The 12797-nt window shown below is 42.2% G+C and overlaps 1 protein-coding gene and 1 long non-coding RNA gene across 4 annotated transcripts in view; one reads left to right on the forward strand and one right to left on the reverse strand.

Moving 5' to 3' along the window:
* Positions 1-6769, forward strand: part of XPO1 (exportin 1) — a 34063-nt gene extending 27294 nt beyond the window's left edge. For all 3 annotated transcript variants that reach the window (XM_027693248.1, XM_027693250.1, XM_027693249.1), the window contains exons 18-25: positions 679-862; positions 1904-2010; positions 2363-2557; positions 3215-3383; positions 4041-4175; positions 4291-4450; positions 4528-4624; positions 5313-6769. In XM_027693248.1, coding sequence (XP_027549049.1) covers positions 679-862; positions 1904-2010; positions 2363-2557; positions 3215-3383; positions 4041-4175; positions 4291-4450; positions 4528-4624; positions 5313-5459 — 1194 coding nt within the window. In that variant the 3' untranslated portion in view covers positions 5460-6769. The remainder of the gene's footprint in view (positions 1-678; positions 863-1903; positions 2011-2362; positions 2558-3214; positions 3384-4040; positions 4176-4290; positions 4451-4527; positions 4625-5312) is intronic.
* Positions 6770-9244: 2475 nt separating this feature from the next.
* On the reverse strand, positions 9245-12787 carry LOC113972318. Its single transcript, XR_003535842.1, has 2 exons — positions 12204-12787; positions 9245-10427 (listed from the first exon to the last, which is right to left on the reverse strand). It is a non-coding gene; the product is annotated as an uncharacterized LOC113972318 (long non-coding RNA).
* Between the last annotated feature and the right edge of the window lie 10 nt (positions 12788-12797).

Raw genomic sequence — 12797 nt, forward strand, 5'->3', positions numbered from 1 at the left:
AATCTGATCTAAAGCACAGATTTTTTTGTTACTGCTCAAGAGTAGATTTTTTTTTTCCCAGTAGATTTTTAAAGGCCTTTCACCTGGCTGAGTGGGTTTGCTTTTTGGATAACAGGAAAGTTATAATATAAAAATACTGTAAAGCGCATCTTCTTACTTAGACATTCCATCTCTTTCAGTCTTTCAAAATACTTAAAGAACAGCAGTCTTGACACTGCACAAGAGACAATCCATTTGCAGTTAATCTAATTAAGAGGCTGAAACTTCAGCGAGCTTGAGTTACTTTTCCTACTCTGACTTCCCTCTTAAAAAAGACCATTTCCACTGCATTTCCTTTGGGCCACTTCTCTTTTCACCTTCTTAATCTCCTTAGGTTTTTTCCCCTTTCTGTAACTAGACTAATGCTTGTACCACTGCAGCAAAAATATTTCTGCAGATGAGCAGAATGAAATCATTTCAAGTTTTTTATCCTGACTGTTGTAGGTACTGGCAAGTGCCATGAAATAAAGAGCAGTGTATATATATAAAAATATATATATATGTAAAGTCCATGAATGTCAATGATGTGTTCTTTAAGGCAGTGTATAAGATAAATTGTTTCAACTTCAGGTTTTTACATTGAAAGCCACAGGGCAGTTGTATTCACTAACCAAGATGAACTCTTTCTTTTTTTAACAGAATGTTGATATCCTAAAGGATCCTGAAACAGTCAAGCAGCTTGGTAGCATTCTGAAAACCAATGTGAGAGCATGTAAAGCAGTTGGCCACCCCTTTGTGATTCAGCTTGGAAGAATTTATTTAGATATGCTGAATGTGTACAAGTGCCTAAGTGAAAATATTTCTGCAGCTATTCAGGCTAATGGTAAGAAATTCCAGGTTCTTCCTGAAAAATGGGGGGTAAGCAGTGTCTGCCCTCAGTTTTCAAAGAACATCCCAATTAGGTTATTGTCACTGTTTGAATTTACTCTTTGGGAAAGTTGAAAAGAATTGAAAGTGCTTGCTTCAGTCTCTTTTTTCACCAGTTGTTGTATTGAAATAAAGAACTCCCAGTTTTAGAGGGAGGAAAAAATATCTCTGAATGAAAAGGTTTAAGGAAGATTGAGAACAGTGAAGATGCTTACTTAGAATTAATAGGCATCTTGCTGAGACCAAGTAGTGTGTGTTCTTGGAGCTGACTCTGATTTTGGGTGTTAAAAGCCTCTCTGTAAATAGAATCTCAGCCATTTCCTCAGAAGCTGTTGGCAGGTTTTGTACCAGACTCTGCTGCTCCCAAGCTGTGTCGCAGAATTGCGAGTGAAGAGGCCTCAAAAGTCAGGATAAACCAGGCTTTCAGTCACAGAGGAGGAATTATCAATTACCTCACATAGCTATTTTTACCAGATAAATAAGGGCCTGTGGTGTCTCAGCAGAAGGTGCTTCTGTGGTGGTTCATTACGAGATGAAATGAGTCAGTTGTTGAGTTCTGTGTTCCGAGCGGTTCTCAGGCCTCTGCAGATGATGATACCTGGAAATGGGAATGTTAAATGGAACTTGGAAACGGAGCAGCTGCTTTACCTTGAAGTAGCTTCTCAGAATTCAGAAGAAAAGTGGCTGAGAAATCAATACCATTTTCATTCAGCAGCTCTAATGGCCAGAATTTGTCCTTGTCAGGCACAGTGAATTTTAGGAAGCAGTTGCTGGGACTGTTGGCCTGATGTTCTCCTTGGCCAGCAGCTGCTGGGATTGCAGTTACCTCAGAGCATGTTTTTACAATTGGTGAAGATTAAAGACAAAGGAAGCCTTTAATAGTCTTTAATTTGGATATAAAAATCAAGCATTCTCAGTTCTGTAAATATCAGCCTAATCTTCTATTTTTGTTTTTTTCACACCTCACACGATTAACTGAAGCTTTAAAATTTTCCAGGTGAAATGGTAACAAAGCAGCCCTTGATTAGAAGTATGAGGACTGTAAAAAGGGAAACTCTAAAACTAATTTCTGGCTGGGTGAGCAGGTCCAATGATCCACAGATGGTAAGTAGATGCTTTTTGTACAAATAACTCCTAAGGCGGAATTGGGAAGAGCTCTGGTTTGTGTCCTGTTGACTGAACCAGTTGGTCACAGGAGAACTTGCTTCAGGAGGTCTGTAAAATAGAAAGGAGAGGTAAGCTTAGCTCTGTTTGAGACACTTCAGGTTTTTAGCTGAGGGTGATCTTGGAGAGAATCAAGGAAGTTTAAGAGCCCGGTGGGAAGGTGGATACAGAGGATGGGAACGTATTTCAACTTCCCCGTTGAGTTCCAGGCACCACTTTTCCTTAGGAACCGCGTGCCGGAGCCTTTGCTCCGGAGCTGCACTGCATAACCACGGTTTACTCTTCCAATCAGGTAGCTGAAAACTTTGTTCCTCCGTTGTTGGATGCAGTTCTCATCGACTACCAGCGGAACGTGCCCGCGGCGCGGGAGCCCGAGGTGCTCAGCACCATGGCCATCATTGTCAACAAGCTGGGGGGGCACATCACTGCTGAAATACCTCAGATCTTTGATGCTGTCTTTGAGTGCACATTAAACATGATCAACAAGGTATTTATGGTTCAGCTCGGGACAAGGCATCTCCCCTGGAATGTCATTTCCGTGCTGGTGTCTCGTGAATCACCTCCCTGGTTTTTTGCCAGTCACGAAGCGAATTGGATGAAATTTCTGCTCAAATCATCAATAATTTTTCTGGGGCCTTGCCTGGAAGGAGGACTGTGCTACAGTCAAGTGTCAGTGCTAGAATCTAACTGCTAGAATCCATAAATCTTTTAAGTTTATGAACACAGGTACTGATCAGTCATGTTGAGTATCTGGAGTGTGCCAGATGTATTTGCACAACACTTGAGCACCACCACTGAATTAGTGCTACTTTGCCAGCAGGGTGTAACCAGAAATTGGACCCCTGTGGCAGTTTAGGTGCCTAACCAGGGTTGGGTCTCTCTGTGTGGTGTCTGTGGCCTGAGCAATGACTGAGGCTGTGCCCTGACACACTGTGGCTCAGCCTTTCAGTGTTGGGTCACTGTAGAAGATGATCTTGCCAAGCTTTGGTGGGGGAAACACTCAGAGAACTGTAACCTTGGCTTTGAATTTAAACCTGGGATGTCAGTGCTGTTCTGTGTCAAGCTACTGGCTTGCTCTGCTTAACAGAAGATCTTAAGATGGAACTTCAGGAGACCTGACTTTTCTTTCCCCTTCTCTTCCTAGGACTTTGAAGAATATCCTGAACATAGAACAAACTTCTTCTTGCTACTCCAGGCTGTAAATTCTCACTGCTTCCCAGCCTTCCTGGCCATTCCACCTGCACAGTTCAAACTTGTTCTGGATTCTATTATTTGGGCTTTCAAACACACAATGAGAAATGTTGCAGATACAGGTAAATGGAAGTGTTTGATGCAGATCAGGTGTTTGCTGGTAGAATGCTGTTTTCTTTAGTCAAACTTGGCATATCAGTCGTGTGATTTGCACAAGAATAATATTCCTCTCTCTCAGCTCCAAGGTGTCAGCCAGGTATCCATGAATGGGCTGAGATACTTGGTTGCTGTTTCATTCCTGTAGCTGGAAGGGAGCAGTGTTACAGTGTCTGCTTGCACTCTTCTGAAGTGGCTGAATGAATGCCCCATGTTCAACTGGTTACAAAAAAACCTGTAAAACCACTGATTTTTTTTTTTTTAGTGATTGGAGAAGATGCTGTTCTGTTGTGTTTCACCTGGGAAAGTAATTTAAGTTTCCATGTAAATCTGAGCACTAAAACACCTTCCCTTGTTTAATTAGCAAACACTGGGCAGAGGGTTTCCCTCATTAAGTGCTGTGATTTGCCCTTTTTGCTAATGATATGCTAATGCAGCTGCAGGGCTGGGCCATGTCAGGGCAGCAGTGCCCTCTAGTGCCTGGCAGAGCCCTCGCGTGCCGTGCTGGGATTTTCGGTGCCAACCAGAATTTCTTGGCTTATTTGTGTCGTTTTGGAAAAGGCCAGATATTGATCAGCTGGTAACTTAAGTGTGGGGGTTTTTTTTTAACACCTCTTTTCCAGGACTTCAGATCCTTTATACTCTACTCCAGAACGTCGCCCAGGAGGAGACGGCTGCCCAGAGCTTCTACCAGACGTATTTCTGCGACATCCTCCAGCACATCTTCTCCGTGGTGACGGACACCTCGCACACCGCAGGTAGGAACGGGCCTGTGGGGGAGGCAGGGGATGGAAACCATCCTCCTGAACATCAAATAACTGAGCACATCCCGTTGGGAATTAATCCCTGCGTGTCTGGCTCTGATCCCTGCAGGTTTGACAATGCATGCGTCGATCCTGGCCTACATGTTCAACTTGGTAGAAGAGGGAAAGATCAGCACTCCCCTAAACCCTGGGAATCCAGTGAACAACCAAATGTTTATCCAGGAGTATGTGGCCAATCTCCTCAAGTCTGCATTTCCTCACCTGCAAGAGTAAGTCTGCCACGATTCCTTAGTGCTTCCGAGCGGGCTCTTCCGCCTTGGGATCCTAACGGCTGTGTTTGTGTTAGTGCCCAGGTGAAGCTGTTCGTAACAGGACTGTTCAGTTTAAACCAGGATATTCCTGCCTTCAAGGAACACCTAAGGGATTTCCTGGTCCAAATCAAGGTATGTTGGGTGTGCTTTTTTCAAGGAATTGAAACCACTTTTCAGCAGGAACGCTTGGACAGTGTTCATTCCGTGTTTGCTTGGAGATACAAGTTCCTTTGCAGCTTTTTAAAATGCAGCGAGAGCTCTGTCCAATGGTCTGTGGTGTTTCATGGAATCTGTTTCAGTGGGATTTAATTTTATAAACTGGGCTTAAACATCAGCACTTGTATTTTATGCTGCACACACGATTCCAGTGTCTAAGACAACTGCAGAACTTACTCAAACATGTTATAAGTTGATTTTTAACCAGATTGTGTTTCAGTTCTGCTTGGAAATTGGACCACTTTTGAAATTTTTTGCAGTAATGCTATGCCTTTATTTTTCTAAAGAACCTGGAATTCTAGGACTGTAGGAAAGAGTTTTGAATTAGTTTTGAGATGGCAGTTTCCAGGTATTTCCCAATTGTAATGAGTCTGCTTTAGTTGTCATGATTCTGCTCCAAATGCTGGGTAACTGTAGCATCCCCTTCTGTAACACATGGTGAGAATCTTCCATTATTTTGCATTGCTTTCTATTAATTCTGACCTTAGGAACAGAAATCCAAGCAAAGAGGGGATGGGAAAATGTTTTCCCTGTCATTTTGGAAGCTCATAACTCTGCCTAAAGCATTGGACAATAAACTAATGTTTTTCTGTGAATTCTACAGGAATTTGCAGGTGAAGACACATCAGACTTATTCTTAGAGGAGAGAGAAACAGCCCTTCGACAGGCTCAAGAGGAAAAGCATAAACTTCAGATGTCTGTACCCGGCATCCTTAATCCACATGAAATTCCTGAGGAGATGTGCGATTAAAAACAAAAATAAAACAAGTTTTGCAGTTTTCCTTCTGTACAGCTACTTTGTTGTGATAGAAGAAAACAGCACTTGGATATTTGTTGACCAAAATGATGCCAATTTGTAAATTAAAATGTCACCTAGTGGCCCTTTTTCTTATGTGTTTTTTGTATAAGAAATTTTCTGTGAAATATCCTTCCATTGTTTAAGCTTTTGTTTGGTCATCTTTATTTAGATTTGCATGAAGTTGAAAATTAAGGCATTTTCAAAGTAATTACTTCATGCCCATTTTGTGGCTAAGGGGAAAAAAAAATAGGCAAAACGTTAACTTGTAAAAGACTATATTGCAAAATAATCCAATTTCCTGTAAGAGTATCGATTTTTTTTTTCTTTTTTTTTTTTTTTCTTAAATTCGGTTTTTCTTTCTAGTCTGTCCTGCAGTCTAGGAGAAAAGGTGAAGAGTAAAGCAGATTGAATTCATTGTTCAGCAGAGGATTCTAGTGCTGCCTTTGTTCTGAGCAGTTAGCAGCTTTTTGGACCGAGTGGTAAGGCTGTAGGCTACGTGTATTTGCAAGTTGTATGGCAAGTTTGCAGCAAGATCATGTGCATATCATCCCATTGTAAAGCAACTTCTGAAGAGTATGGGAACACAGTACAGTTAGTTATTTTTACACAGTTCTTTTGTTTTTGTGTGTGTGCTGTCGCTTTGTCGACAACAGCTTTTTGTTTTCCTCAATGAGGAGTGTTGCTCATTTGTGAGCCTTCATTAACTCGAAGTGAAATGGTTAAAATATTTATCCTGTTAGAATAGGCTGCATCTTTTTAACAACTCATAAAATAAAAAAAAAAAAAACAAAAAACAAAAAAACTGGCTTTTGAGATGACTTATACTAATTTACATTGTTTACCATGCTGTAGTGCTTAAAGAACACTACTTAAAAGCAAAATAAACTTGGTTTACATTTATTTTTCTTTCTTTGGCTTATTCTTTTATTGGATGAAAATGCTGTGATCATATTTAAGATTTGTATTTGAAGGTGTAGGAGAAAGTTCCTTGAGGTCTAGATAACTTGCTTCTGGCTTGCCTCATCTCAAGGACTTTGGCTGTGCTTGAAGTGAACATGAACTAAGTTGGGCTCCATTTGGAAGTACAGTAGCTGTTCTGACTTACCTCCATGGATAAATATTCCATACTCCGTTACTCTGAAATGCCATGAATGAATGAGGTACTCTTGCTCTTTCTCTCTCTGGACTCTTTGCAGTTTATTTCAAAGAGGCATTGCACTGTATCTTGACTAAGCAGTTAATAATAGTCCGTGTGAATAACACGTGTAGACAAGATCTACAGTTATTTTTCTACCTAAAGTTTTGTAGTTCAATGATTTTCACAGATTTATGACGCAGTGTGAACACTGAGGTTGTGTGCGGTCGTGGCTTCCCCATCTCTGTAATGTCCTGTCTCTGTTTTCTAACAGTTGATGTCGAGCTCTCCCAAAGTTTTTCCCATCGCTTTGGTCTCCAATCTCCAGATTGTTCCTACTGTGACGAGTGTGGCCATTCCCTGAGAGCTGTAAAGCGAGGCCGGGCAGGTGTGGAGGTGTTTGCTGTCAGTTTGGGTACCAGAGTTAACTTTGTGCTGTCTGTTCCTTTTGCAGTAGGAGTGCATGAGTTAGCAGTGTTCCTGTAGGATTTAGCTGGGACCGGAATGTTTCCCGTCCCGAGTTTGTGTTGGTGACCATCTCTCCCTGTGTTTTACGTCACCGGCCCTGGGAAGGCCCTTGGACATTGTGTGAGCTGGCACTTGATCCTTGGAGAGAAAGTTCCTCAAACCCTGGATGGCTGGCACTTACTGCCAAACCTGTTAATAGTTACAAAACTCATTTCTTTCTCTCCTTAAAGCTCCTCATTAAAGCTTTTCCATGTCTTCCCGTCATGTGGAGCTTTTTGTTCCGCCCTGTGAAGGCCACATTGTCTTTAATGGGCAGTTTAAAGTGAAATATTTGAAGCACTCTTTTAAGGACACATGTGGGAAGGACATGAAAGGGCTCACGACCAGCTGAGTTGCAGCGTTAGAGCAGCAGATTATCAAAAGCTGTGCAGAAAAGTAAGAAAAGGTTCTTAAAATGGAAATAAAATGGAAATAAATCCCACTCGTAGCGTGACATCAGATTAATCAGTGAGTCACAGAACTGAGCACTGAACTGGTTCTGCTGTGTGGTGGCATTCACAGTGCATTTCAAACACTTTGGAACAAAACCATACAGGTATAAAGTTAGACATGTTCCTTCCTTAAAGGTTGAAGTTGGTCTGGGGCTCGTGGTCGGGTTGTCCACTGAAGAATTAAATGTGACCTAAACTCTCAACAAACCCAAAATGTATTTTTATGTTGATTCAGAGAAGAGTTGTTGCATTATTTTGATACCTTATGAATTATCTAAGTTACCAACATTTTAATCTTAGGTTTTGCTTCCCTTTCAGATCTAAAAATTTTAACTGTGGTCTTGTCTTGTTCTCTTAAGAAAATTGGTGCCTTTCCCTGATCTCTGCAGCTGCTATAAAAATGCAGCTTATTGCAGAGTTCTGGATACCATTAAAGATTTGACTCGTGTGTGTGCATATTTCCAGTGCAGTTATCCTGAATGTGGGTGGGGGGGAAAAATTACAATGTACATCTAAGGAAGTTCTAGTTCTAATGCACACCCTGTAAATCAAAATATATGGATTAAAAAGCATGAACCATCATATAAACATCTACATAACTTGTAATTATATGTAAACCAATGTTTTGTGCATATTTCTATACAGATTTTACAAAAACCAGTTCTGTGTACTCCAGGTACATTGATAAATACGAATATTTGGGGGTGTTTTCTGTGTTTACATGAATTGATTGTCAGCTGATGGGAGACACCCCAAGTACTTGTTTCAGGCTGCCATGATGTGTTTGCTACTGTAACTGAAGCAGATTCTCTTCCAAAGCATTTTAGGTTAGTTGGTTTTGTTTTTTTTTTTTTTTAAACTAGAATAATTTGGTGTCTGTTAATCTGATTGGTTTAAGTGAACTATTTTCCAATAAAGCTAATATTTATGCAAAAAAACCCAAGCTTTAGAAACGCTCATCTCTCTAGGAAGGCTTCAGTTACTTCTGAGACTTCTTGGCACTGGAAAGGCAAGAAAACTTGAGCTCAAAGGGGGGGAAAAAATGAGGAAAAGATGCTGAAAATGATGCATGAAGAGGTTGCCTGAGGTAAGGAACTGTGATGAGGGGCCAGAGTGTCCCACAGTCCCTTCAGCACCAGATAAATGATTATTGCTGATCCAAGACTCCTGGGGTGCTGTTGGGATTTGCTGGAAGGTATGTCTGAAATTATTCCCTGTCTCCCCACTTCCTGGGTTTGCCTCCAAACTGAAATGCTGGAGATGGCTCTTGAAAAAAACTGTTTTGGGTCAGAAAATAAGGAAAAAACATGCCCCTCCCTTCAGCTGCCCATCAGGAAGGCACCTCTGCATTGAGTTCTTGAGACTGAACTTACTTTTGGACTTTCAGCTTCAGGAGATCCTTCATTGCCCAATCCTGCAGATTAGGGTCAGCAGGATTCCCTTGGGAAAAGGCTTGGCCATTCCAGCAGAGGGATTCACAGTGCACCTGAATTACCTACAGCACACAAAATCCCACATTTCAGATGTCCAAACCTGCCCCGTGTGCTGGTGTTAGTCTCTGTTTCTCATTCCCTGTTTGTGCTGTCAGTGGGATTGAGGAGGAATATTTGGGAGGTTAAAGAGTATGAATAAAAACAACACACTCAGATTTTTCACTTTTATTTGTAACTTAAAAGCCAAACAGCACTTTTTCCTAGAAGATCCACTGGGATATGTTTCTTCCAGGTGCCCCATCAAGATGTACCAAGGGGTCTGGGTTTTTTTTTTTTGTTGTGAACACATTTTAAATCTTAAGTCTTTTTAAATATTGCCTCAGCTTTTCCTGGGTTTTCAAGTTTATAGACTTTCACAGTCCAAATGTCCAACAGAAGCTGCCTGGACTCTGTGGTAAGGTGGTTCAGATGCTGGTGGCACTCATGCTCAAAAATGCCTTTTCTGTTCTTCCATGACACATTTTTAGCCTAATGCAGCTGAATTCTGAGTATATTCTCTACTATTTGGGGTAAATCAAACTAATTGAATTTGGCTTCTCGGGGTCTAGTTAAATGAGAAGCTTGTTAAAAAGTTGAAATTGCTAAGAGAGCAGTGAAATTAAGTGCTGAAACTTTAAAAGTGGGTTAACTTACATGTGGCTTCCAATGATTTCCAGCAGCATTCCAGACTCGAGGTCACAGATATAACTGGACTCCATCTTTGTGTTAAAGAAAAATGGGATTTTTAGTTCAGTGTTGGGGCATGAATTTTGGAAAGTGTGTGTTCTCAAACTCTTAATCCAGTCCTAAATTTGGATTAAGAATTTTAGTTTTGCCCATGTCTTTCATTTCTCCAAGTTACTCCTCTAGAGCAGTGCTGGCACTTTACCAGAGCAAATATTTCCAGATCCTCGAGGAGCTTCAGAATCAAGGGAAGGGAAGAGGCCTCCTGGGGATAAAACAACCTTGCTGGAATGGCGCAGGGAGAGAAGAAAGGTCAGGAGAAAGCAAAGCACAAGGAGAGCAGGAGGCTGATGATCACTCATCAGGCAGTTCCAGTTCTTGTCTTGTACAATTTAATCTCAGCTTAAAATCTCTAGTTAGAAAAAAAAACAACTGTGTGCAGTAAAAGGAATTTTGCTTTCAATATTCCATTCTGCACAAAAGCAGGAGTGACTCAAGGTCACCCATGCTCTTCTGTTGTACTCCTTGAGCTTGGCATGTGACATGAGGCTCCAGAAGGCCCCTTCCTTCTGCTGACTCTCAGATCAAAGAGCTGATTTGTCAGGAAAACAATCTTTTAAGGTGTTTCTGGCAGTTCACTTTGATTCCATTGTTAAAGTTACTGCAGGGCCTGCATAAGGAAGAAAAAGCAGAAAGTCAGTTCAAATCAGATGATGCAGATTGTGGAATGAGGTTTTTCTAGGATAACAAATGATCTGGACACAAAAGGTAAGGCAGCACAAAATCTACTAAAACTAATATATATGCACAACATAAACCCCTCTGAGCCACCTTTTGATGGATCTCAAGCTTTGGAATTGCTGTAGAAGAAAAGGGTGGTCACTACCTTAATTCAGGCATGAGCAGAACATGATAATTGTAATATTCTGGACTGCTCTTTTTTTTTTATTATAGGACTTTTCAGGCTATCTGGAAGAGATCACACAACCAAAAAAGGCCCTACAGCCTCTGGTATACCTGTGTAATTTTAATAACTAAACTAGTTAGTTATTAACTAAATCTCCATAATAACAATAACCATTTATGTAACTAATTACTTTAATAACTAACTAGCTAGTGCTGGTTAGATTTCTCTCGGCAGAAAATACATTGTTCAGAAAAGACTATGACCATATAAGTTACAACCAATGAGAAAGATCAGTAAAAAGTTTAGCGAAGTTTTTATGTTTTTACTCACAGTCTTCCTCTTGTCTCTTATTAGTACCCTTTGTTATTCTCAGAAATCTGTTTGAAAGACACTTGCATTAACGTGTGAATTAAGTAACAGATAAGGAATCTGTGCCTCATGTGGACACTCAATTTTCTATACTTTTTTAAATCAGTAAAAGGAAATTTAAGCAGGGAGTATTTAGGAATAGCTACCCTTGATGATAAACCCAACCTGGAAAGTATTTCAAAAACAAGTAAGTGACAAGAAGTGTAGATGACAGATCATTCTAGTATGTTCCCGACTTCCACAGTAGTTGTAGCTGTTGTTTACAGTAAATCGTCTCTTATTTTTATACAGCAGTGGAATTCTCTTGGTTTAACAAACTGATGCCTCAAGGACTGTTAGGAGGGGAGAGTTCTGGAGTGGGAGGTTATATATTCAACCTCCACGGTGTTACCAGCCTGGCTAAATATGCATTTAAATGGAATTAAACCCAGAACTGCATTTCTCCACTGATATCTGGCTTATTTTAAATGGAAAAAATAGGACGGCCACTGAAGAACTCAAAACAGTTTTGTGGGGTTTTTTTTCTTTCTTTCCTTCCCCCCTCATTTGGTGATTTTTATTTTAACTTTCTCCCGAACTATATGGCATCTGCATTGCGGCTATTAATAGATTTGTTTTCTTAATCCTATGTACGAGCCAGTCAAGTAGAAGGGTTGGGAGTAACACACGGACTCACCACTGGGTGGTACTACAGAAATAAAAATTAGCACTTAATACTGGTGAAGTGCCTCCTCTGGGGGAGAAAAACCAGCCACGATCTGTCATGTGATCTCCATATTCCAATTCCATGCACCTGGGCGAGGGAGCAGGACTAAGAGATAGGGGAAAAAAAAAGATGGTTGGGGTTTTTTTCCCCTTTTTTAATGGAAAACAGCTGTTCGCCTTAAGATTTGTAATCCACGTGTACGAAACCTTGACCAAAACGCGCCCAAGACAAGAGTGAACTCGTAGTTATCATCAGCATAAATTATGTATCTTCGACTAAAGTTTTGCGTTTATTTTTTGAGACAGACCGTATCTTGCTATTTCCAGCAAGTCACGGATACTCTACGTGCCATCAGACACAGGGCAGAATAAATCACTGTCCAAGAAGGGGAGGGGGGAGGGAGGAAAGCAGGGTGGAAAACTATAGGAGGTAAAAATAAATTAATTATTAGCAGAAAACGCTACCGTAGCCCTTCAAACGCTCATTTTCGCGGTCCGGTGCCCACAGGTGCCGCCGCTCCCCTCAGCCGGGCTGGGCGGGAAGGAGATATGGCGGCAGCTCTTCCGTCCCGCGTCCCGACGGCGGAAAACGCCAAGAAGCCATCCCGAAGACCTGGAAAACCGCCTGGAAGCACGGAGCTTCCTCTCTATGGAGCTGGCGGGCTAAGCGCTCCCTTCAGGCGGGAGGTCCCTGAGGCAGCCCGGGCAGCGGCGAGCGCGGCTCCAGGCACCGAAGGAAGGGGCGGGCAGGAGAAGCCGCTCCCCCCCCCCTCCCCCGTTCCCTGTCACGGCAGCGGCGTGTGCGCGTTCCTGGCGGAGATTCCCGGCCGCGGGAGGCGGGAAGAGGGCAGGGAGAAGGGAAGAGGGCAGGGAGAGGCGCTTCCCGCCCTTCCCCGGGCGCGCGCCCAACCGCCGCCGCCGCCATTTTGCCCTCCCGCCCCCTTTCCCCCTCCTCCCCGCTCGCCATCCCGCCGCTCGGAGCCGCGGTGGGAAGGCGGGGCGAGAGGGAAAAGGGAGGAGGAGGGACTCGGGCCACCTTCGCCTCCTCCTGCCTGGTCG

This window comes from Neopelma chrysocephalum, unplaced genomic scaffold (assembly GCF_003984885.1).
Source record: "Neopelma chrysocephalum unplaced genomic scaffold, ASM398488v2 Primary Assembly neopelma1_91, whole genome shotgun sequence".
In the NCBI taxonomy this organism is placed as follows: Eukaryota; Metazoa; Chordata; class Aves; order Passeriformes; family Pipridae; genus Neopelma; species Neopelma chrysocephalum.